General features: G+C 47.0%; 2 protein-coding genes across 17 annotated transcripts in view; one reads left to right on the top strand and one right to left on the bottom strand.

Annotated features, from left to right (window-relative positions):
• NDE1 (nudE neurodevelopment protein 1) overlaps window positions 1-13,900 on the bottom strand; it is an 81,361-nt gene extending 67,461 nt beyond the window's left edge. For 7 of the 11 annotated variants that reach the window (XM_023189745.2, XM_023189744.2, XM_023189740.2 and 4 more), the window contains exons 1-2: window positions 13,812-13,900; window positions 1,984-2,110 (exon numbers count right to left, since the gene is read on the bottom strand). In XM_023189745.2, the coding sequence (XP_023045513.1) occupies window positions 1,984-2,066 (83 nt within the window). In that variant the 5' untranslated portion in view covers window positions 2,067-2,110; window positions 13,812-13,900. The other 4 variants (XM_023189738.2, XM_026447086.1, XM_023189737.2 and 1 more) reach the window with 4 other exon arrangements.
• Window positions 13,901-20,883: 6,983 nt separating this feature from the next.
• The window catches only part of MARF1 (meiosis regulator and mRNA stability factor 1), a 48,351-nt gene continuing 45,684 nt past the window's right edge, over window positions 20,884-23,550 (top strand). For 4 of the 6 annotated variants that reach the window (XM_023189766.2, XM_023189764.2, XM_023189760.2 and 1 more), the window contains exon 1: window positions 20,884-21,031. The gene's annotated coding sequence lies outside the window, so the exon portion shown is untranslated. The remainder of the gene's footprint in view (window positions 21,032-23,550) is intronic. The other 2 variants (XM_023189765.2, XM_023189763.3) reach the window with 2 other exon arrangements.

The following is a 23,550-nucleotide window of genomic DNA, read 5'->3' as shown; positions in this document are numbered from 1 at the left end:
TTTGAGACCAGCCAGGGCAACATAGCAAGACCTCTTCTCTACAAAAATGTGTTTAAAAATCAGCCAGGCATGGTGGCACACACCTGTAGTGCCAGCTACCTGGGAGGCTGAGGCAGGAGGATCACTTGCGAGCCCAGGGGTTGCAGTGAGATAGGGTCACACCTGTGAAGAGCCACTGCAGTTCAGCCTGGGTGACAGAGTGAGACCCTGACTCTGAAATAATTTTTATTTGAGATAGAGTCTCGCTCTGTCACCCAGACTGGAATGCAGAGGTGCGATCACAGGTGACTGCAGCCTCGACCTCCCAGGCTTAAGCAATTCTCCCATTTCAGCCTCCCAAGTAGCTGAGACTGTAAGAACATGCTACCATGCCTGCTAATTTCTGTATTTTTTGTACAGACGGGGTTTTGCCATGTTGCCAGGGCTGGTCTCAAACTCCTGAGCTCAAGCGATCTGCCTACCCAAAGTGCTGGGATTACAGATGTGAGCCACTGTGCCTGGCCCTAAAATAAATCTGCAATAAATAAAGGAAACTAAGGGGATTGGAATAAGGTCTCTATGTGCAAATTATAAAGACCCATTAGAAATAAAAACAGTGCCAAACCAAACATAAACACACACCTCCCAGATATGAGCACTGACCAAAACACAGTTTCAAATCTTATAATCTGCAGCAATATCTTTTGCTAGGCATAGGGAAAAGCTCTTTCCTTGTGCACAAAGAACTTACCAGATGTGGCATCTAGGAACTGATAAAAACCCTTCTAGAAAATGAGATGGACACCAGGCACAATGGCTCATGCCTGTAATCCCAGCACTTTGGGAGGCCGAGGTGGGTGGATCACCTGAGGTGGGGATTCGAGAGCAGCCTGGCCAACATGGAGAAACCCCGTCTCTACCAAAAATACAAAATTAGCTGGGTGTGGTGGCGCATGCTTGTAATCCCAGCTACTTGGGAGGCTGAGGCAGGAGAATCGATTGAAACCGGGAGGCAGAGCTTGTGGTAAGCTGAGATCGCGCCACTACACTCCAGCCTGGGCAAGAAGAGTGAAACTCCGTCTCAAAAAAAAAAAAAAAAAAAGAAAAGAAGATGGAAGGTCAGGCATGGTGGCTCATGCCTGTAATTCCAGAACTTTGGGAGGGTGAGACAGGCAGATCGCTTGAGGCCAGGAGTTCGAGATCAGCCTGGCCAGCACGGCAAAACCCCGTTTCGACTAAAAACACAAAAACTTAGCCAGGCATGGTGGCGGGCACCTGTGATGCCAGCTACTAAGGCACGAGAATTGCTTGAACCCAGGAGGTGGAGGCTGCAGTGAGCCAAGATGGTGCCACTGCACTCCAGCCTGGGCAACAGAGTGAGACTCTGTCTCAATAAAAAAAAAAAAATGAAGAAGAAAAAGAAAATAAGCAAACAAAATGGAATGTAGCATAGTAGGATAATCAGGACCATAGGTCTGGAGTTCAAATTCCAGCTCTGCTACATATTGGCTGTGTGACTGTGGGCAAGCTATCTGCCTTCACTGAGGCTCAGTTTCTCCATCTATAAAATGGGGTGCTAACAGTTTTTTCATGGGTAGTTTTGAGAAGTTAAGCCTTTCACACTGCCTGGCACATAATAGGCCTGAAATAAAGGGTTGCTGTTCTTTTTATAGAAGAAAGAGAGCTCACACCTGTAATCCCAACACTGTGGGAAAAAGGGGTGCATCACTTGAGTCCAGGAGTTCAAGACCAGCCTGGGCAACATAGTGAGACCCCTGTTTCCACAAAAAGAAAAAAAAAAGCCTGGCCTGGTGAAGCACACCTATAGACCCAGCTACGTGGGAGGCTGAGGCAGGAGGATCACTTGAGCCCAGGAGTTTAAGGCAGATGTGCATTATGATCACGCCTAGGAATCGCCACCACACCCAGCCTAGGTAACACAGCAGGACCCCATCTCAAAAAAAAAAAAAAAAAAAAGAGAAAAGCAGGTGAACTCGGACTGACCTCTGTTTGTAGGTCATTGCCAGATCTTTCCAATAGTTAGCTTCTTCCTCCTCAGAGCTGAAAGTCTTTCCGGAGTCCTCCATTGTGAAAACTGGGGGAAGAGATCACTCTCTTTGTGGCATGGTGTCTAGGGGAGAAGGTTTTAAAATGACTACCGACATCTGGTTAAATAGGTGATCCCCTTTAACATAAAAAAAAAAAAAAAAAACTTTATGCTGGGTTAAATTATTAAATACTGCCAAAAATCTGAAGCTAAACCCAAACAAAAGACAATCCACTCACCTGTTACATGCCCTGGGTTAACATCAAGGCTCATGGACATCCCTACACAAATATTTATTGAGCACCTACTAAAGGACCTAGGGAGCCACATAAAATGTGTCCAAGATGCCTGTCTTCCCTAAAGTGGCCTCTCAGTCTGGTGGAGGGAGCGGGGGAGTGGGGGCTGGAATGGAAATTATGCGTAAACAATAATAATTATTATAATTATTATTTGAGACAGAATCTAGCTCTATCACCCAGGCTGGAGTGCAGTGGCGGGATCTCAGCTCACTGCAACCTCTGCCTCCTGGGTTCAAATGATTCTTGTGCCTCAGCCTCCTGAGCAGCTGGGATTACAGGCATGCGCCACCACGCCTGGCTGATTTTTTCATTTTTAGTAGAGACAGGGTTTCACCATGTTGGCCAGGCTGGTCTCAAACTCCTGACCTCAAGTGAACCACCCACCTCAGCCTCCCAAAGTGCTGGGATTACAGGCGTGAACCACCGCACCCAACCCCATGTAAATTTTGATAAAACTATGTGCCTAGTGTAGCCGCAGAAATGTACACAGGATTTTGACATGCAATAAATTGCATACACTTGTGTATACACATTGGTGTGTTTTGAAATATGTATGCACCTGAAAACCCATCATCACAATCAAGATAATAAACATTTCTATCAGTGCCCAGGATATTTAAGAAGTTCCAAACTCAACCTGAGAGTCAAAGAAGGCTTCCTAGAAGAGGTGACACAAGAGGAGCATGTGAAAGAATATGAAAGAGCCAGGTGCAGTGGCTCACGCCTGTAATCCCAGCACATTGAGAGGCTGAGGCAGGCAGATCATGAGGTCAGGAGTTCGAGACTAGCCTGGCCAATATGGCGAAACTCCATCTCTACGGAAAAAAAAAATACAAAAATTAGCCAGGCATGGTGGCATATGCCTATAGTCCCTGCTACTCAGGAGGCTGAGGCAGGAGAATTGCTTGAACGTGGGAGGCAGAGGTTGCAGTGAACCAAGATCGTGCCACTGCACCTCCAGCCTGCGTGACACAGTAAGACTATCTGAAAAAAAAAAAGAAAGAATATGAAAGAACTGGAAGGCAATGGTAATTGAGTAGGGTAGGAAGGAATGAGGAGAAACAGCCAGGCACTTGTTAGGGGAGCTAGAGGGAGTCTAGTAGGCCTGGGTTGAAAGCTGAGGAGTGGAAGTGAACCTGGAGAGACTGAAATAGAGGGGCTAAGTCACAGACGGCTTGTGCGAGATGTTAAGAAACTTAGTGGCCATTGGAAACCATTGGAGGAAGTTTAAGGAAGAAAGTGATGTGATATGAATGTGATATGATGGGCTCTCCTGCTTAAATAGTTGGTCCTGGTGGCCATGGACAGGCAGAGGAAGGACCAGGCCTAAGAAAGGGAGCTCCTGCAGCAATGCAAGAAAGGAAGGTGGAGACCAGGTCCGGCGGCTTGTGCCTGTAATCCCAGCACTTTGGCAGGCCAAGGCGGGCAGATCACTTGAGCCCAGGAGTTTCAGATCAGTCTGGGTAACTTGGTGAAACCCCATCTCTACTAAAAATAGAAAATATCAGCCAGGTGTGGTGGCACATGCCTGTGTTCCCAGCTACTCAGGAGGCTGAGATGGGAGGATCACCTGAGCACAGGAGGCAGAGGTTGCAGTGAGTCAAGATAGTGCCATTGCACTACAGCCTGGGTAATGAAGTGAGATCCTATTTAAAAAAAAAAAGAGGGCCGGGCGCAGTGGCTCAAGCCTGTAATCCCAGCACTTTGGGAGGCCGAGACGGGCGGATCACGAGGTCAGGGGATCAAGACCATCCTGGCTAACACGGTGAAACCCCGTCTCTACTAAAAAAAAAAAAAAATACAAAAAACTAGCCGGGCGAGGTGGCGGGCGCCTGTAGTCCCAGCGACTCGGGAGGCTGAGGCAGGAGAATGGCGTAAACCTGGGAGGCGGACCTTGCAGTGAGCTGAGATCCGGCCACTGCACTCCAGCCTGGGCGACAGTGTGGGACTCCATCTCCAAAAAAAAAAAGGAAAACTCTTGGGTAGGTGGGTGGGGGGTTAGGGAGAGATAACAAACTTAGTCTCAGACATTCACAGCTTGACATGTCCACGACACACCCACATGCAATATCGGAGGTGAAACTCAGGGTTGAAATTGGGTCAACAATATCCTTTTGAGAGTCATGCGTCTGTAGCTGCTTTTTCTTTTCCTTGTGACAATGAGAGAATCTCCTACGGACTCTGTATGGAACAGAGAAGAATGCCAATATTGGAAAGGTGGGCATTTTAAGAAATGGTAACTGAAGGAGGCAGAGAAGAAACAGAGAGAGAGAGAGAGATGAGGAGTGAGAGAAATGAGAATCAGGAAGTGTGCTGTCCTGGGAGTGGACGGTTTCAAGGGAAAAAAGGGAAACATTCCAGTGTCACAAGGATGCAACAGAGAAGCAGGGAAGATAAGAGCTGGAAAATATCCACGAGGCTGAGCGAAAGTCGGTCACTGGCGGTGTGAGCAAGAAGAGTTTCTACACAGTGGAGGAGGAAAGATGAAGAACTGAGTGCGGGAGTAACTGGGAGGTGAAGAAGAGGAAGGAGATGTAATTCTGGAGAATTACCCAAAAGAAGATGAAACAAATTAGCCAACAGCTAGAGGATGTGGCTGGTAAGGGCCCTGGCTCTCAGGACTTTGAGCTGATTCACAGGAGAGGTGAGGGAAGCAAATTTTTTTTTCTTTTCTTTTCTTTCTTTTTTTTAAGAGATAGGGTCTCAATCTGTCATCCTGGCTGGAGTGCAGTGACACAATCATAGCTCACCACACCCTTGAACTCCAAGGCGGCAGTGATCCTCCTGCATCAGCCTTCTGACTAGCTGGTACTACAGGTGTGCGCCACTACGCCCACCTCATTTTTTTTTTTTTTTAAGAGATAGGGTCTTACTATGTTGCCCAGGCTGGTCTCAAATTTCTGGGCTCAAGCGATCCTCCTGCCTCGTACTCCCAAAGCACTGGGATTATAGGTGTGAGCCACCACACCTGGCAAGAAAGCAGACTTCTATTAACAGTTGGAGTAATAGTTTGTATACTCACTGTTGATAAGAGTCTGTCTGATGTAATCACCTACATTCTGAATTTATTTGAGGCTCTGAGCCTGTCAAAAGGGCATGAGAAATCCAAATAAGATCGTGTCCAGGCTGGATTCAGTGGCTTGCGCCTATAATCCCCGCATTTCAGGAGGCTGAGGCGGGCGGATCACAAGGTAGGAGTTCGAGACCAACCTGGCCAATATGGTGAAATCCTGTCTCTACTAAAAATACAAAAATTAGGCAGGTGCAGTGGCGGGCACCTGTAGTCCCAGCTAGTCAGGTGGCTAAGGCAGGAGAATCGCTTGAACCCAGGAGGTAGAGGTTGCAGTGAGCTGAGATTGCACCACTGCACTCCTGCCTGAATGACAGAGTGAGACTCCGTCTCAAACAAACAAAAAAAAAAGATTATGTCCAAGGCCGGGCACAGTAGCTCACACTTGTAATCCCAGCACTTTGGGAGGCCAAGGTGGGTGAATCACCTGAGCTCAGGAGTTTGAAACCAGCCTGGTCAACATAGCGAAACCCTGTTTCTTCTAAAAATATAAAAATTAGCTGGGCATGGTGGTGTGCACCTGTAATCCCCGCTACTCGGGAGGCTGAGGCGGGAGAATCACTTGAACTCAGGAGGCGGAGGTTGTAGTGAGCCGAGATTGTACCACTGCACTCCAGCCTGGGTACGAGAGCAAGACTCCCTCTCAAAAAAAAAAAAAAAAAAGACTGTGTCCAAGGTCCCTTCCTTCCCTCAGGAGAACTCAGAGGCTGGTGTGCATCCGTGGGGACAAAAGAATGAACAAAAACCATCACTTTCTAAGATACAACCAACAAGTTATAGTTGTGGTTAAAACATGAAATCATTAGGCTTAACATGTAAGCGTCAACATAGACACCACCACTAACTTCTGGTGGAAGTTAATGAGCCTCACCCACGTTGAGCCAATGACAGAGGTGGGCCTAATTCACGCAGAACCAATGATAGGGTGAGCCTCACCCATGTTGAGCCAGTGACAGAGGTGGGCCTAATTCACACAGAACCAATGATAGGGTGAGCCTCACCCATGCTCAGCCAGTGACAGGTATGGGTCTAACCCACGCTGAGCCAATGACTGGCTTAAGGATGGGCCTAACCCGTACTGAGCCAATGAGGGCCCAGGTCCAGACCTTTTGCACAGCTGTCAAAAATGAAACTCTCCTTCCACTAGGGTTGGTAAGGTGGCTGGAGGTAAGCCTGAAACTGCTGGTGGTCATCTTGCTATCAGAAGGGAGAGCCTGCCTGAGAGTGAAGCCAAAACAGAGGAAAGCATGGCCAAGGGATGGAAAGCCTGGGTCCTGACAATATCATTTGAACACCTGGATGCAGCCACACCTGATTTAAGGTTATGAGATAATCAATTCCCTGTCTTGGTTACACCAGTTGGGGTTAGATTTCTGCCACGCAGGAATCCTAATGAATGCATGTAGTCAATGACCGTACTTGCTCAAAGTCAAAAGGGTAGAGTGGTGCCTGGAGCAGTGGCTCATGCCTGTAATCCCAACCCTTTGTGAGGTCAAGGCAAACGGATCACTTGAGGTCAGAAGTTTGAGACCAGCCTAGCCAACATGGTAAAACCCCGTCTCTACTAAAAATACAAAAATAAAAATTAAACAGGCACGGCGGTGCGCGCCTATAGTCCCAGCTACTCAGAAGGCTGAAGCAGGAAAAATCACTTAAGCCTGAGAGGCGGAAGCTGCAGTGAGCCAAGATCACTGCACTCCAGCCTTCCAGCCTGGGCGACAGAACAAGACCCCACTCAAAAAAATTAAAAAGGGGGTAGAGTGTTAATAGCAGTCATTAACAAGGCCAGGAGCAGCATAAACCTAGGCCAATGACTCCCTGCTCAAGCCATAAGCTCTAATGAGCCCAGATCTCATGTAATATGTTGTCATCAAAACAATTCTATAGCAACAATAGCCCAGGGCCAAGGCATCTATCAATGAGCACCGTGTGGCCATTAAGACACTGGTGGCTGCGTGCAGTGGCTCACGCCTGTAATCTCGACACTCTGGGAAGCCACAGCGGGTGACTCACCTGAGGTCAGGAGTTCGAGACCAGCCTGGCCAACATGGTGAAACCCCATCTCTACTAAAAATACAAGAAATTAGCCAGGTGTAGTGGCAGTCACCTGTAATCCCAGCTACTCGGGAGGCTGAAGCAGAAGAATCGCTTGAACCCAGGAGGCAGAGGTTGCAGTGAACCAAGATTGCGCCATTGCACCCCCAACCTGGATGATAAGAGTGAAACTCTGCCTCAAAAAAAAAAAAAAAAAAGACATTGGTGATCCTATTGAGGGCAGTCTCAGTCCACGGCATGGAAGGTCGTCAGCATACAATAAAGTGAAGTAGTGAGGAACCAGGAACAACAAAAGCACTGACTCCTCCTGAAGTTAGGAAAAAGATGTGCAAGATTCAATGTGATCAGGCCTCTGCATAGTTTTCTACATATTTTCTACCCTACCACCTCTCATTCATTTATGTCCCAGCCACACTGCCTTCTTTCTCTTCCTTGAACACCCAAGCCTGACAGGGTGCGGTGGCTCATGCCTGTAATCCCAGTACTTTGGGAGGCCACGGTGGGTAGATCACTTGAAGTCAGGTTTTCAAGACCACCCTGGCCAACATGGTGAAACCCCATCTCTGCTAAAAATACAAAAATTAGCTGGGCGTAGTGGCACATGCCTGTAATCCCAGCTACTCGGGAGGCTGAAACAAAAGAATCTCTTGAACCCGGGAGGCAGAGATTGCAGTGAGCCGAGATCCTGTCATCGCACTCCAGCCTGGGTGACAGAGCAAGACTGCATCTCAAAAAAAGAAAAGAGTAATAATAATAATAATAATAATAAAAGAGCTTCTTAAAACACTGTTATCTTGGCCAGTAAGGTTTAAAAACTTAATCCTCAGGAAAGAAATGAATCTGAGATGTTTTAGGAGGTGCGGCTATTGTGGGGCAGGTTCTAATTACAACGGGCTGATGGGAGGGATCTGGTTTTGGATTTCAAGGACTGCGGAGAAACTAAGCAGGGAACTGGATTTATATTACAGCCTGCAAAATCTGTCACCCCAACCAAGAGACAAAAACCACAGGAACGGCATTTCAACCAAAAACCCTTACATTTTAAAAGCTATCCTTAAGGAAGAGAGATGCTGGAGGCAAAGAAGGAAAAAGTAACAGCTGCACTTCACTTTATCATAAAACAGCAATCTTAAAAGTATAAGATTTTTGCCTTTGTCATTTAAAAATGTCAGAGAGAGGCAGGGCACAATGGCTCACGTCTATAATCCCAGCACTTTGGGAGACTGAGGTGGGCAGATTGCTTGAATCAGGAGTTTGAAACCAGCACAAGGTGAAACCCCGTCTCTACTAAAAATACACAAATCAGCCGGGCATCACGATGCACGTCTGTAGTCCCAGCACTTTGGGAGGCCGAAGCGGGTGGATTGCCTGAGCCCAGGAATTCGAGACCAGCCTGGGCAACATGGTGAAACCCCGTCTCTACTAGAAACACAAAAATTAGCCAGGCGTGGAGGAGTGTGCCTATAATCCCAGCTACTTGGGTGGCTGAGGCAAGAGAATTGCTTGAACCCAGAGGCAGAGGTTGCAGTGAGCGGAGATTGCACCACTGCACTCCAGCCTGGGCAACAGAGCGAGACTTTGTCTCAAAAAATAAATAAATAAATAAATAAACAAACAAACAACATGAAAACGTCAGAAAGTTCTATTGCACTACTCTCTGCGGCAGAAAGCAGGCAAGATGACTTGCAAGGGTTGCCTTATTTTATCAGCATAAGTACTAAATTTGCCTTCTGTTTGCTGTGTGCTAGACATTTCAAAAATTGTTTGCAAACATTATCCTCTCTAAGCTGTGTAACTGTGAGAGATGGCTAAACAGGACAACCGCTCTGTTTCTTGGAAGCAGAAACACTGTATGCCTTGGTCATCTCTAAATGTGCATGTGAGCAGCAGAGGCAAACTAGATCCAAGTTCAAGGGGTCTTTGCATTCAAGTCCAAGGCTTCCCAGGTGTTGCAAACTGACTGACTGGAGATCAGATTCACTTGTTTCATTTGGCCCACACAGTCTTTCTTTTTTTTTTTTTTTTTGAGTCAAAATCTTACTCTGTTGCCCAGGCTGGAGTACAGTGGCATGATCTCAGCTCACTGCAACCCCCGCCTCCCAGGTTCAAGCGATTCTCCTACCTCAGCCTCCCTAGTAGCTGTGATTACAGGTGCACGCCACCACACCTAGCTAACTTTTTGTATTTTTAGGAGAGACGGGGTTTCGCCATGTTGGCCAGGCTGGTCTCAAACTCCTGACCTCAGGTGATCTGCCCGCCTAGGGCTCCCAAAGTGCTGGGATTACAGGTGTGAGCCATCATGCCCGGCCCTCACACAGTGTTTTAAAAGGTACTTTAATAGACAGGTGTTAATACTTGGTCTCAGTACATACAACTTTGCACCTGCTAACTTAAAAATGGATCCCACATGCATTTATTTCATCTGTGTGCCACTAACCTGCGTTCTTAATACACCATCACACCATCAGCTCTGCCCCAGCATCTCTGTGGATAAATCTCATGGGAGCATGCAAGAAACAATGACAAACTAGGACCCAGTGGGACAAAAAGTATCTATTTTGCACAACTGAGATCTATGCCTTCTTCAAAAATTTGTTTCTGGCCAGGTGTGGTGGCTCACGCCTGTAATCCCAGCACTTTGGGAGGGTGAGGCAGGCAGATCACTTGAGCTCAGGAGTTCGAGACTAGCCTGGGCAACATGGTGAAACCCCATCTCTACCAAAAATACAAAAATTAGCTGGGTGCGGTGATGCACACCTGTGGTCCCAGCTAGTCAGGAGGCTGAGGTGTGAGGATCACTTGAGCCTGGGAGGCGGAGGTTGCAGTGAGTCGAGATCACCCCAAGGCACTCCAGCCTGGGTGACAGAGCGAGAACCCGTCTCAAAAAAGAAAAAAAAAATTGTTTCCACATGCTTTTTTTCTGCATGTTTTACATGATTAAAGCTAAGAAAAAAGTCTGAAAATACACTTGAGACACACACCTCTGATTTTAAAACTCTGGAAAAAAAGCAAAGCAATCTCTTTCAGCTTTCCTCTGAGAGAAGAAAGCCAGCACAGCTAGTCAGGAGCAATAAACATAAAGAAACCATCAATAATTAACTCATCACCCTTCTCCATCCCCACTCTGTATCCTTCCCAATCAAAACAAACAGAAGAGCGGGAGGGAAGGGAAAGAAGCTGCCAAATGTCCGCACATGCTCCAACAGCCAGGACGCAGGCTTTGCATTTTGCAGAAGTGACATCACTAGGGTAACATCAGTCAAGAGTCAGCAAGCCTGGCTTCTGTCTTTGTGCTTTCCAAGTTTATAATGATCAGCCTACAAAAATACTTAGGCCGGCAAGGATCCATGTTCAAAGATGCACACCATCATTCACTAATGTGGAAAACTGGAAACCTCAATGTCAACAGAGGACTGAATGGAAAACGATGCAGTTGTTAAGAACTGTATGTACTAATATGGAAGAAAGCTCACGATATGTTAAAAATGGGTGCCCATTTTTGTTTATTTCCCTCTCTCTGCACATAGAATAGAAAAGGGTCTGGAGGATGCACCAGAATGGGGGTAAAGCAAGCCCTGTGGATATGTACCTGACACATTGCTTTAAGATACACTACATACACATATATACAGTAAGTATAGATTGCTTTAGATATTTTAAAAAGCTTAGGCCAGGCACCGTGGCTCTCTCCCACCCCCGGCACTTTGGGAGGCTGAGGCAGAAGGATCGCTTGAGCCCAGGAGTTCGAGACCAGCCTGGGCAACATAGTGAGACCCCTATCTCTACAAAAAATTTTAAAAATTAGCCAGGTATGGTGGCATGTGCCTTTAGTCCCAAATACTTGGGAGGCTCAGGCAAGAGGACTGCTTGAGCCTGAGAGGTCGAGACTGCAGTAAGCTGTGATTGCATCACTGTGCTCCAGCTTGGGCGACAGAGTGAGACCCTGTCTCAAAAAACAAACAAACAAAAACTTGGACAAAAAATAAAATAGCTATTGTTCCAGGATAATTTTATTCTACTGAACCAAGTTCCAGGGAAAGAATTTTTCCTACTGTGGTTTTGCCTCCTCCATCCCTTTTCAAACATTTCTTGAATGCATGCTAAGTGCAGGGCACTGCTTAAGGGGGCAGACAAAAAGCACCTACATCCATTGCACGAGGTGCACACATAGTACTAGCTGCAGGCACAAACTTTCTGTACACAGGCATGCTCATGTTAGGAAATTACCTTGTGAGGAAAAGAAGTGTCATTTCTCGGTTCACACATTCTAAGGCAAAAGAACACACTTTGCGCTGGATGCAGTGGCTCATGCCTGTAAGTAATCTCAGCACTGTGGGAGGCTGAGGCAGGAGGACTCCTTGAGCTCAGGAATTTGAGACCAGCCTGGGCAACAAAGCAAGATTCTGCCTCTACATTAAAAAAAAAAGAATAATCATAAGGTCGGGTACAGTGGCTCATGCCTGTAATCCCAGCACTTTGGGAGGCCGCGGCGGGCAGATCACAAGGTCAGAAGTACAAGAGCAGCCTGGCCAAAACGGTGAAACCCCATCTGTACTAAAAATTAGCCGGGCATGGTGGCACACACCTGTAATCCCAGCTATTCAGGAGGGTGAGGCAGAAGAATCACTTGAACCCGGGAGGCTGAGATTGCCGGGAGGCTGAGGTTGCAGTGAGCCGAGATCGTGCCACTGCACTCCACCCTGGGCAACAGAGCAAGACTCCGTCTCTAAATAAATAAATAAATAAAATAAAAGAACACACTTTGGAAACAAAAATAACATCCTAACAGAATAAGTCAAGTTAATAAACTGTTATCCAACATGGGATAAAATATATGAATCAAAGGTCCCTGAGACTTCAGCGGCACACATCATCTGCATTTAATCCTACACAAAACACACACTAAGAGGAAAGGCTCAAAATGGGTTGTAGGCCGGGAACGGTGGCTCATGCCTGCAATCCCAGCACTTTGGGAGGCCGAGGCGGGCAGATCACGAGGTCAGGAAATCCAGACCATCCTGGCTAACACGGTGAAACCCCATCTCTACTGAAAATAGAAAAAACTAGCCGGGTGTGGTGGCACGCACCTGTAGTCCCAGCTACTCCAGAGGCTGAGGCAGGAGAATCTCTTGAACCCGGGAAGTGGAGGCTGCAGTGAGCCAAGATAAAAAAGCCGCTGCACTCCAACCTGGGTGACAGAGTGAGACACTGTCTCAAAAAAAAAAACAAAAGGGGGGGTTGTATACCAATGAGGTGATGGAGGCTTGGGTGGTCGGGTAACAAGAGGCTTCGGGAATAGCTGGGATCTAATTAATCTTCAAAACACCCGACCCATGCCCTAAAATACTATCCTGTTCTAGAATACACTATAACAAAACTAAAAATGATGAACCTGCCCAGGTCGTGCTGCAAAGGCCTTTTCTTTAAAACGTTAAAAGAGGCCTCGGGCTCAAAGTAGAAATTAAGAGGCACAACCTGGTACTAACCACGGACAAAGCCATCAAGGAAGCTCAGGCCCTTAGGAGGCAGAAAGCCTGAGATGGCTCGGAAAAGATAAAGTCGCCTCCCCAAAATAGGTGTCGAGGTGACAGCGGGGTTTCCCAGGACCTCAGAGAGGCAGGTGAGCCCAGCCATCACTCAAGCTGCGGAATAAGCATTTTCGTCCTTTACCCAATCCGTCCCCAATGTGCTGTCAGAAGAAACCCGAACCGTCCTGCGGCAGAGACGGGAGCAAAGCGGAGAGGAGACTGCCCCAAACATGTTCCCGGAGGGAGGGAGCCGGGGGAGGTTTTTGGAAAGAGGCCTGCAGGGGCGGGACAGTGGGTTGTGAGGGCAGGGGTAGCGCTGCAATCGGGGGATCTAGGGTCGCAGGGAAGGGGGTGGCAGGATGGAGGAGTAGGAGAAAGAAAGAGAAAAGAAACGAGGGGCATCTAGGAAAGGAGTATGGGGAGGGAGTAACAGAATAAAGAGGATGGAGCCTGGCAGTGGGGGTTTGGGGAAGGGCAAGGCTGAACCACCCAGGAAGTCCCGGAAGGAGGAGAGGGCAACCGGGTGGAAGAGAGACCAGCGCAGAAAGAGAAACAAAGTTGCCAAGGGCGAGGGGCGGGCGCGAGGGACGCACGGGTGGCAAGGCACTCAGTGCCTAACTTTTTAGGACCGGAGGCTCCAGGGAGGCGGGATTTTGGAGCCCGGGGACCAGGGGAGTCCAGACGGCCGGGAAGCGACCCGCAAGCGAGGGACGTGGGGATACCTGCCAGGCGGTGGCCCGGGGTCCTGGGGCGGGGCAGAGGAGCCTTCCCAGTCTCGGAGGAGGTCACCGGGCAGCCACCCCGACCCCAGCCCCGCGCAGCCCCGCACTTACCGGAGCAGGCGCGGCGAAGACAAGGCGGCGGCGGCGGCGGCTGTGAGGGGCGGTGCGGCCCCGGCCCTCCGGACCCCGCCCCCGCCCCCGCCCCGGAGCCCGCGGCCGGCGCCGCCCGTTGGCTGCTGCTCCACGGTACCGCGTCCGCCTCGGCCAATCAGCTCAGAGCAGCGTCGTTTGGAAACTTTTTTCCCAGGCCCGGCGCGGCGGGGCCACGCGGCGGAGGCTCCTGGCCGGAGGGGGGCTTGGGAGGCGCCGGCTGCCGGGAGCTGGGCTGGAGCGGGCGGGCGGGCCTTGGAGATGCTGCAGGACGCTGCCTGGACACCCGGGAAATAGGTTTGGGCTTGCGGGCAGTGTATTTCAGGAAAATAAGCCAGCCTCTTCTTCACTCCGATTGCGTTTTCCCGTTTTTGCACTTTCCCCAAATCAGAAGGAAAGACAAAGATTCAGGCCCACTGAAGCTAGCAGCGCCCCGTGCCCTTCCTACTCCTTTACACCCAAAGTAGAATCTTCAGCATCATTATCTTCTCCAGAGGCAAGAGAACTTAGTGCACAAGAATTTGGTCATAAGCTTGGCTTTGAGTCCTAGCTCTACCCGTTATAAACTGTGTGATCTTGGGAAAGTTGTTTAGCCTCTATGATTCCGTTTCCTCGCCTCTATGATTCCGTTTCCTCATCTATAAAACGCCATTATGGGTCTGGCGCGGTGGTCACGCCTGTAACCCCAGCACTCTGGGAGGCTGAGAAAGGTGGATCACGAGATCAGGAGTTCGAGACCCCCCTGGCCGACATGGTGAAACCCCATCTCTACTAAAGATACAAAAAATTAGCCGGATGTGGTGGCGCGCGCCTGTAATCCCAGCTACTCAGGAGGCTGAGGCAGGAGAATTGCGGGAACCCGGGAGGTGGAGGTTACAGTGAGCCAAGATCACACCACTGCACTCTAGCCTAGGCAACAGGGCAAGACTCCATCTTAAAGAACAAACAAACAAAAGACAAACAAAAAAACGACATTATGCAGAGGACTAAATGAGTTAACAGCATTTGTAAAAACGTTTACAACAAATTTGAACATAGTAAGTACAATATATGTATTTGTTAAATGATCTTGATTGTATTTATTTATTTATTTTGAGATGAAGTCTCCCTCTGTCTCCCAGGCTGGAGTGCAGTGGCCTGATCTCCACTCACTGCAACCTCCACCTTCTGAGTTCAAACAATTCTCCTGCTTCAGCCTCCCCAGTAGCTGGGATTACAGGCCCACATCACCACACCCGGCTAATTTTTGTATTTTCAGTAGAGGCGGGGTTTCACTATGTTGGCCAGGCTGGTCTCGAATCCCTGACCTCAGGTGATCCACTCACCTCAGCCTCCCAAAGTGCTGGGATTACAGGCGTGAGCCACTGCACCCTGCCTGATGATCATGATTTTTAAATGTCTGTGTCTGCCAGGCACAATTCTCACAGCAACCCTAATTGTTTACTAACAAATTTAAAAAGAATTTTTTTCTTTTCTTTTTTTTTTTGAGACGGAGTTTCCCTCTCGTTGCCCAGGCTGGAGTGCAATGGCACGATCTCGGCTCACTGCAACTTCCGCTTCCCAGGTTCGAGTGATTCTCTTGCCTCAGTCTCCCTAGTAGCTGGGATTACAGGCGCCCAACACCATGCCCAGCTAATTTTTTGTGTTTTTAGTAGAGACACAGTTTCACTGTGTTGGCCAGGCTGGTCTCGAACTCCTAACCTCAGGCGATACACCTGCCTCAGCCTCCCAAAGTGCTGGGATTACAGGCGTGAGCCACCATGCTTGGCTGGAATTTTTTTTTTTTAATTTTCTTCCAAAACATCCTGTCATAACATGTTCATTAACAAACATGGAGCATTCTGGTTAGTGGTTACAAAAATAGAGTTAGAATGAATAAGATATAGTATATGGGAGCACAATAGGGTGACTACAGTCCACAACAATGTATTGTACATTTTTAAATAACTAAAGGAGTATAAGTGGAGTGCTTGTACCACAAAGAAAGAATAAATGCTTGAGGTGATGGACACCCATTTACCCTGCTGTGATTATGATGCATTGTATACCTGTATCAAAATATCTCATTACCCCATAAATATAAACACCTACTGTGTGCTCATACAAGCTAAAAATACGTATATTATTATCCAGCTTTTTTTTTTTTTTTTTTTTGAGGCAGTCTCACCCTGTGACATAGGCTGGAGTGCAGTGGCACAATCACTGCTCACTGCATCCTGGACCTCCCAAGTAGCTGGGACCACAGGTGTGCACCACCACACCCAGCTAATTTTTACATTTTTTTTTTTGTAGGGACGTGGATCTCACTATGTTGCCCAGACTGGTCTCGAACTCCTGGGCTCAAGTGATCCTCCCACCTCAGCCTCCCTCCCAAAGTGCTGGGATTATAGGCTGAACCACAGCACCCGGCATTATGAGCATTCTTCTGTACAATGCACCCTTACAGCACAGTGAATACGTCAGACAAGGTACCTGTCCTCAAAGGGCTTATATTGTTAAGAGAGAAACACACTAAATACATAAGCAGAAAAAGTAACGTTTCAGATCTTGATAAGTGCTATGACTAAGGCAAGCTCATTTGATAGAAAAGGGCTGGGAGGGGTCACTTCAGATACTATGGTCAGGGAAGGCCACTGTAGAGAGGTGACCATGCAAATTGAACCACAGATGATGAACCGTAGGAAAGCATTTTATTGTATCCAAGTTAAAGATGAGGAAATAAAGGTGCAGGAAGTTAACTGAGTTGCCTGAGGTCTTACAACTAGTAATTAACAAATCAGGCTTCAGAGCTGGCTCTGACTCCCAAACCCTCCTTCTTTAGTACTATGCTGGAGGCAAAAAGATCTTAGTCATTACAGGGTCTCCCACCCCACTCCTGCCTTCCTGCTGTCCATAGAATAGCCTTTCTCAAATTCTACTTTGGACTCCTTGCTAATTCCTAAAAACTGCTTATAGAGGCACAAAGGGGAACCCCACCACCTATCAACAGGTTTAAGGAAAGTACCAAATATCTTTCAGGAAACTTCCCAAACATAAATGAATCATTTACATCCTGCTTCACACTTTACTACCTCTGATGCCTTCCCCCGTGGAATTTTATTTTATTTTATTTTGAGACACAGTCTCACTCTGTTGCCCAGGCTGGACTGCAGTGCTGCAATCTAGGCTCACTGCAACCTTTGCCTCCTGGGTTCAAGAAGATTCTCCTGCCTCAGCCTCTCGAGTAGCTGGGATTACAGGTGTTCACCACCATGCCCAGCTAATTTTTCTATTTTAGTAGAGATAGTGTTTCACCATGTTGGCCAGGCTGGTTTCGAACTCTTGACCTCAAGTGCTCCACCTGCCTCAGCCTCCCAAAGTGCTGGGATTACAGGTGTGAACCACCACACCAAGCCTCCCCTTAGGAGTTTTATTATTTACTTACTGAGATGGAGTTTCACTCTGTCACCCAGGCTAGAGTGCAGTGGTGCGATCTCAGCTTATTGTAACCTCCACCTCCCGGTTCAAGTGATTCTCCTGCCTCAGCCTCCCAAGTAGCTGGAATTATCCCCCCTTGGATTTTTTTTTTTTTTTTTTTTTGACAGAGTCTCACTCTGTCACCCAGACTGGAGTGCAGTGGTGCGATCTCAGCTCACCGCAACCCCTTCCTCCTGGGTTCAAGCGATTCTCCTGCCTCAGATTCCTGAGTAGCTGGGATTACAGGTGTGTACCACCACACGCAGCTAATTTTGTATTTTTAGTAGAGACAGGGTTTCACCATGTTGGCCAGGCTGGTCTCGAACTTCTGACCTCAACTGATCCACTCGCCTCGGCTCTCCCAAAGTGCTGGGATTACAGGCGTGAGCCACTGCGTCTGGACCCCCTTGGAATTTTATTTGGCCCTAACCACTCTGTGAGGTTTCTGGACAGGAACGAATCACCTCAGCTTACAGAAAAACTGAAGCACAAACTGATGAGGTACTGGTGTTGCCTAAACGGCTTTGATCAAGGCATTTAAACTAGTTGGTTCTCAATTTCCCAAATTTTCCATAAAGAAAAAAGAGAGGGCATTGACATGATAATCATTAAAGTGTTATTTGGGAATAACATTTAGAGAAATAGGTTTGTCATTGGGTAAAACCTTAAAAATGAAAGGAAATTTTTGGTGTACTTTAAAATGTTTATCTTGTTCTTTTTAAATTCAATTTGTTTTCCTTGTAGCTTTGGAATATGGCTGAGCAGATAACTCAATTTAACTTCCTTAGGTACTTCCATGATCATTTACTAATTCAAACCACTGAACCTAACACAGGCAGAAGATTGGTTTCTGGGGAGAAACTCCTTTAATAACACCTTGGTTAGTTGAAAAGCTGAATTGCACGTAAAGTAGCTACTTAAATAGCACACAAAAAAGTCTTTCGGTTTTAATAAATGTGAAGATTATAATTTGGACAGGGGAAAAACTGAGTTACTTGTACTCTCTAAAGTTTTCCCAGCAAAGAAATAGGAATACAATTAATAGAGGGTATATACATAAAACGTATCTTAGGACAAAATTTATGTATTTTGATTCATAATTGTCTCCTTTTAAGGGCTACTATTCTTTGCTTAGGCTCGTAGTCTTTAGAAAGCAGCAATAAAATTACATTTCTTTTTAAAGGATTTATAATTCAGACTTTTATTCAGACTTCCACTTAATACGACTATTTTGTTTAAAAATTTTTTTTAAATAGACACAAGTGTCACGCCATGTTCCTCAGGCTGGTTTTAAAACACCAAGCCTCAAGGGATCTTCCTGTCTCAGCCTCCCAAAGTGCTGGGATTATGGGCATGAGTCACCATGCCCTGGGCATTTTTAATCGCTACATTTATGCGTTGTGACTAGTTACAGCTCTGGACTCAAAAGAATGCCAAGCTAAGTCAAACAAAATGTGTCTGCTTGGTAAAAAGGAATCTAAAAGAAAAATATACATATAAAGAAAATGTGGTCAGGCTCGCTGGCGCAGCCTTGTAATCCTAAAGAGGCCAAGGAAGGAGGATCACTTGAAGCTAGGAGTTCGAGACCAGCCTGGCCAACATGGCAATATCCCGTCTCTGCTAAAAACACAAAAATTAGCCGGGCATGGTGGTGGGCGCCTGTAATCCTAGCTACTCGGGAGGCTGAGGCATGAGAATCGGTTGAACTCGGCAGGAGGAGGCTGCAGTGAGCCAAGATCCTACCACTGCACTCCAACCTGGGCAATGAAGCAAGACGTTGTCTCAAAAAAAAAAAAAAAAAAAAACTAAAAAGGAAATGTGTCTGCATTCTTTTATGTTTTCTGGCTAAAAACTTTTTAAAAAAACAATTAGAAACCCACGATTACCTTGTTTCTTTTTTAAGATTTTTAGTTAATATGGCTTGTGTTGAGACATGCTCAACTGAAATAAAATGGGGACAAAAACACCTCTGAAGAGTAGCATATTTGCTTGGTATTCTGAAAAAAACCAAAACGCTAGAAACAGGTTTTTCATCTAACCTCCACTTGGAAAATACTACCTATACGCAGACGCAATGCAGATTTTTTTCTTTTTTTCTTTTCTAAATAGCGATAGAGTTTCACTGTTTCCCAGTCTAGTCTCAAATTTATAGGCTCAACAGATCCTCCCTCCCTAGTCTCTAAAAGTATTGGGATTACAGGCCTGAGCCACTGCGCGCAGCCCACAGTCAAGATTTAGTCAGCAGTAATAAATACCTACGCAGGGAGAGGATGTGTGCTTGTCATCTGCCTTCTGGAAAATTAAATACAGGCACAAAGGATTCTTCAGGTACATGTCTGATCTTGCCCTCCACAATACCCGTCTACAAGGATGCTTACAGGGACGTGTTAATCCCCACGTAATGGGGGTTGCCTATTGAAATAACCTCCCAGTGAGGATTTTTTTTGGGGAAAATGTTCTCGTTTTGCAATTTCGACTTACTGATTCTTTTGCAAAGTCAACTTGTTTCTGGGCAAACTTTAAAAATAAACTTCTAAGGTAGCATTCAGCTAGCAGTTAGCACATCCTAAATTGTGTCTAGATTTAATTTACACAATATGTGCTTTGTTTTTCTCCTAATTTGCAACAGAAAATAGTAAGCAGCTGGTAGTTTCAGAAATCACCCACTTGCTGAGTCTTAAAATTTTTTCATTCCAGGGAAACGTGAAGATTGTGGGACGCTATTAAAAAAAAAAAAAAAAAAAAAAAAGCAAACCACACGGCATATCTGGCCACCTAAGACATAAAAGTGTTTGAAACTAACCATAAGGTCTCCTTTCTGCTCGCCCAACCTGTCACTGGAAACGCAGTATTCATTTGTAACCAGCTTTGGAGCAGGGCTTTTAAAGATAACGTTTTCTTGCCAAAGTCCCCCCAAAATCTCTTCATTCTTGGTCGCAATGTCCAGTTGAGTCTTTGCACACCCTTTATTTTTGCCAGTTGGGTCGCAACTTTGCGAGAACCCCGGGGGACCTCGCAGGAAGCCGGGTTGGCAGTTATTTTTTTTTCTTCACTTGCCACTAGGTTGCACTAGATTTAGGATGCTGGGGAATATGCGCCATTTAATTTTTAAAAATAAAGTAGGACCATCACGTGACGAGACCTGAGCGAGGGGGTAAAAAAAAAAAAGCAGAAACGATCGGGTTTTTCATTGAAATTCCGTTCAAACCGCCTTCCCTCCAAAGCCTGAAAGAGCCGAATTCTATTAAATCCTGGTTGGCAGGCTTTTTCCTCGGATCCACGTCACGAGCTCTCTCATTCTCCGCTTCAAGGTTCCTTTCGACTCCACAACGTGAAGCCAGGGGGAAGGCCTCCTTAAACTGGGGGTTTTCGCCAAAAAAGCCAGGGTCACCCCCCGGGAAACTCCCTATTTAGGGGTTTATCGGGAGGGGACTGAGCCTGACGAGGCTGCAGGGCCGCGAGGCCCCGCCCCCCCCCGGGGTTCCCAGCATGCCCCGCGCGGCCAGGACGCGGCGGAGGAGGCGGGGCGAGAAGGGGGCGGGGCGAAGGGGAGAGAAGGGCGTCGGTTTTGCGACAGGGGCGGTGCGGTGCGGAAGCGGAAGTGGAGGGTGCGCTTGGCGGCGGCGGCGGGAGCTGCGGAGTCGGGAATCAAAACAAAGGGCCTGGGGGGGCGGGGGGAAGGCGGCGGGGCCGGAATGTGAGCGGAGGTGGAGCCGGCGGCAGAGGTGAGTTTGCAGACAGCGCTGCGACCAGACCCCGGCAGGCTCTGTTCCGGGGCCAGCGGGGCGGGACGGAGGACAGTACCCCCTCTTTCCCCGCCTATTGCTGGTGGGATGGTGGTGGAGGGGGCTGGTTGGCTAACTGGGACGCGCCAGTCGGCCCCCCCAAGAAAGAGTTGGCTTGTCTCCCTTTCGGGTCCATTCACTGCTGTCACTGTTGGCGCCGCTGTTCCCCTTCGAGGGTATTTGGCTCCCCGCCCGCCCCTGTCTGTCTGACCCCCGAGGGGCCCTCCAGCAGTGAAGTGCACAGCTGGAAGGTTAAGAGAGAAGGAAAGGAGCGGGTGTTTTTGCAACACCCTCCCCCCTCCCCGGCCGTTTTGCATTCTCCTCGGCCTTTTAGCAACCCGTAGGGTGTAGCCTCAGGGTTGACAGATAGTGTCTAGGGCTTCAGCCACTCTCACTAGTAGTTGTAACGCGACCTCTTGATACACCTTTTAGAGTTTCTCAGGCACCTTTCCGGTAATTCCAAGAGCTGTCCAATTGCATTTGTATCTTTTGGACTTCTCTGAGCGGTAAATCTCTGAGCGGTCAATATTCTTCTGTTTTGCATATCGGTGTATTGAAACCTAAACTGTCTGCCTAGATATTTATTAAGCTTTATTCGTTCAACAGTTATTTTTTGAAATGTGCCAGGCGTTGTACTAAGGGCAGGAGACGGAATAGTGAATAAGAAAATATAGTCTCTGCTGTCATGGAGTTTATATTCTAAATGGGGGAGAAAGATAATAAAATAAGCTAAAAAGGCCACTTTAAACACAGAGCTATGGGGGAGAAAACGGTAATGGGATGGGGTGGTGTGGGGTCAAGGACTAGATTGGGTGCTAAGGAAACACCGTTTGCTAAATGTTCCCTGTGATTATCCAAACAATGGCCTTGTAAGGTGGTTTCTTTTATTGTCACACCCATTTTAGAGATGGGATCTGAGGTTCAGAGAGGTTGTGAGTTGTCCAAAGCTGCACCACGGTAGAATTGGAGACCAAAATGCAGACAGTCGACAGAGTCGACTGAATTGCTCAAAAGAGTTGGGAGAGAGTGACAGAAAGGAGACCGTCACTCAAGTCAAACAGAACCTGCTTTTGGCTACCTAGGTTGCTTCGTGGATAATATTTGGGAAATTTTCAGGGTGCAGGCACCTGAAAGTTTTTACTTTTAATCGCTTGTGCAGTATTGAAGGCACGTTGGTGTAGTGGAAAGGGGTGAACAAACCTAATTTTGTGTCAGGCTCGCTACAAAACTTCATTAAGTTTGTGTTTCCCCCTCTGCAAAAATGTAGCTAATTTCTCCCCTGTCTACCTCACAGAATTATTGCGAAAATCATATAAGTGGTTCCCACCGTCTGGGTTTTTTTCATCATTATATTCCTTGTGCCGAGCACAGACCTGCTGCATAGTAGATACTACAAGTAAATATTTGCTGAATGAAGACATAAGTAATGTTAAATGAAAATACCTTGTAAACTAGATTACACTGTAAATGTCAGCTCACTTTCAGGATTTGGCTTTGAAGAACTTTGAGAAAATGTTTATGTACACTGTGAATATCACAGATGCTTAGGATTTTGAGGGGAGCTTTTTGGGGGACATAAAATCTGTATCTAATAGGAAAAGCAAGAATCATAATTTACTATCAGTAGTAGCAGTTAAATCCATCCCTGTCTCCAAATTAACCACTCCCAATAGTGTGTAGTGGGTAAATGGTGTGCTTTATTAATTAAATTCCTCATTCAACTAATGTTTACCTTGTATTTACAGAATAGAGGGCATTTTGGTTGGCACAAGAGATGCAGTGGTGAAAATAGACAGTGGGGTTCATTTATCTAATTTTTTTTTTTTTCTGTGTAATGCAGTGGCAGGGGAGAAATTAGCCACATTTTACATAGGAGGAAACAGAAACTTCAAAATGAAAATTTTTTTAGAGATGGAATCTCACTCTGTTGCCCACGCTGAAGGGCAGTGGCCCAATCATAGTTCACTGCAGCCTCAAATTCTTGGGCTCAAGAGATCCTCCCACCTCGGTCTCTCCAGTAGCTGGGACTAGGTGCACGCTGCCACACCATGCTAATTTTTTAAACTTTATTTTATTTTAGAGCTGTGATCTTGCTGTGTTGCCCAGGCTGACAAAAGAGCCACATAGTAAATAGAGGCTTTGTGGGCCATACAGTCTCTTTACAGAGAGTCTCTTGGCAGCTCTGCAATTGGAATGCAAAAGCAGCCATAGGCAGTATTTAAATGAATGAGTGTGTCTGTGTCCCAGTAAAACTTTATTTATGGACACTGAAATTTGAATTCATGTAATTTTGTTTGTTTTTGAGATAGGGTCTCACTCTGTCACCCAGGCTGCAGTGCAGTGGCACAATCACAGCTCACTGCAGCCTTGACCTCCTGGGCTCAAGCGATCCTCACACCTCAGCCTCCCAAGTAGCTGGGACTACAGGCTTGCACCACCATGTTCGGCTAATTTTTTTG

The sequence above is a fragment of the Piliocolobus tephrosceles genome, chromosome 17 (assembly GCF_002776525.5).
Source record: "Piliocolobus tephrosceles isolate RC106 chromosome 17, ASM277652v3, whole genome shotgun sequence".
Classification (NCBI taxonomy): domain Eukaryota; kingdom Metazoa; phylum Chordata; class Mammalia; order Primates; family Cercopithecidae; genus Piliocolobus; species Piliocolobus tephrosceles.
The sequence above is the reverse complement of the archived record's forward strand: the minus strand, read 5'-3'. Positions and strand labels throughout refer to the sequence as shown.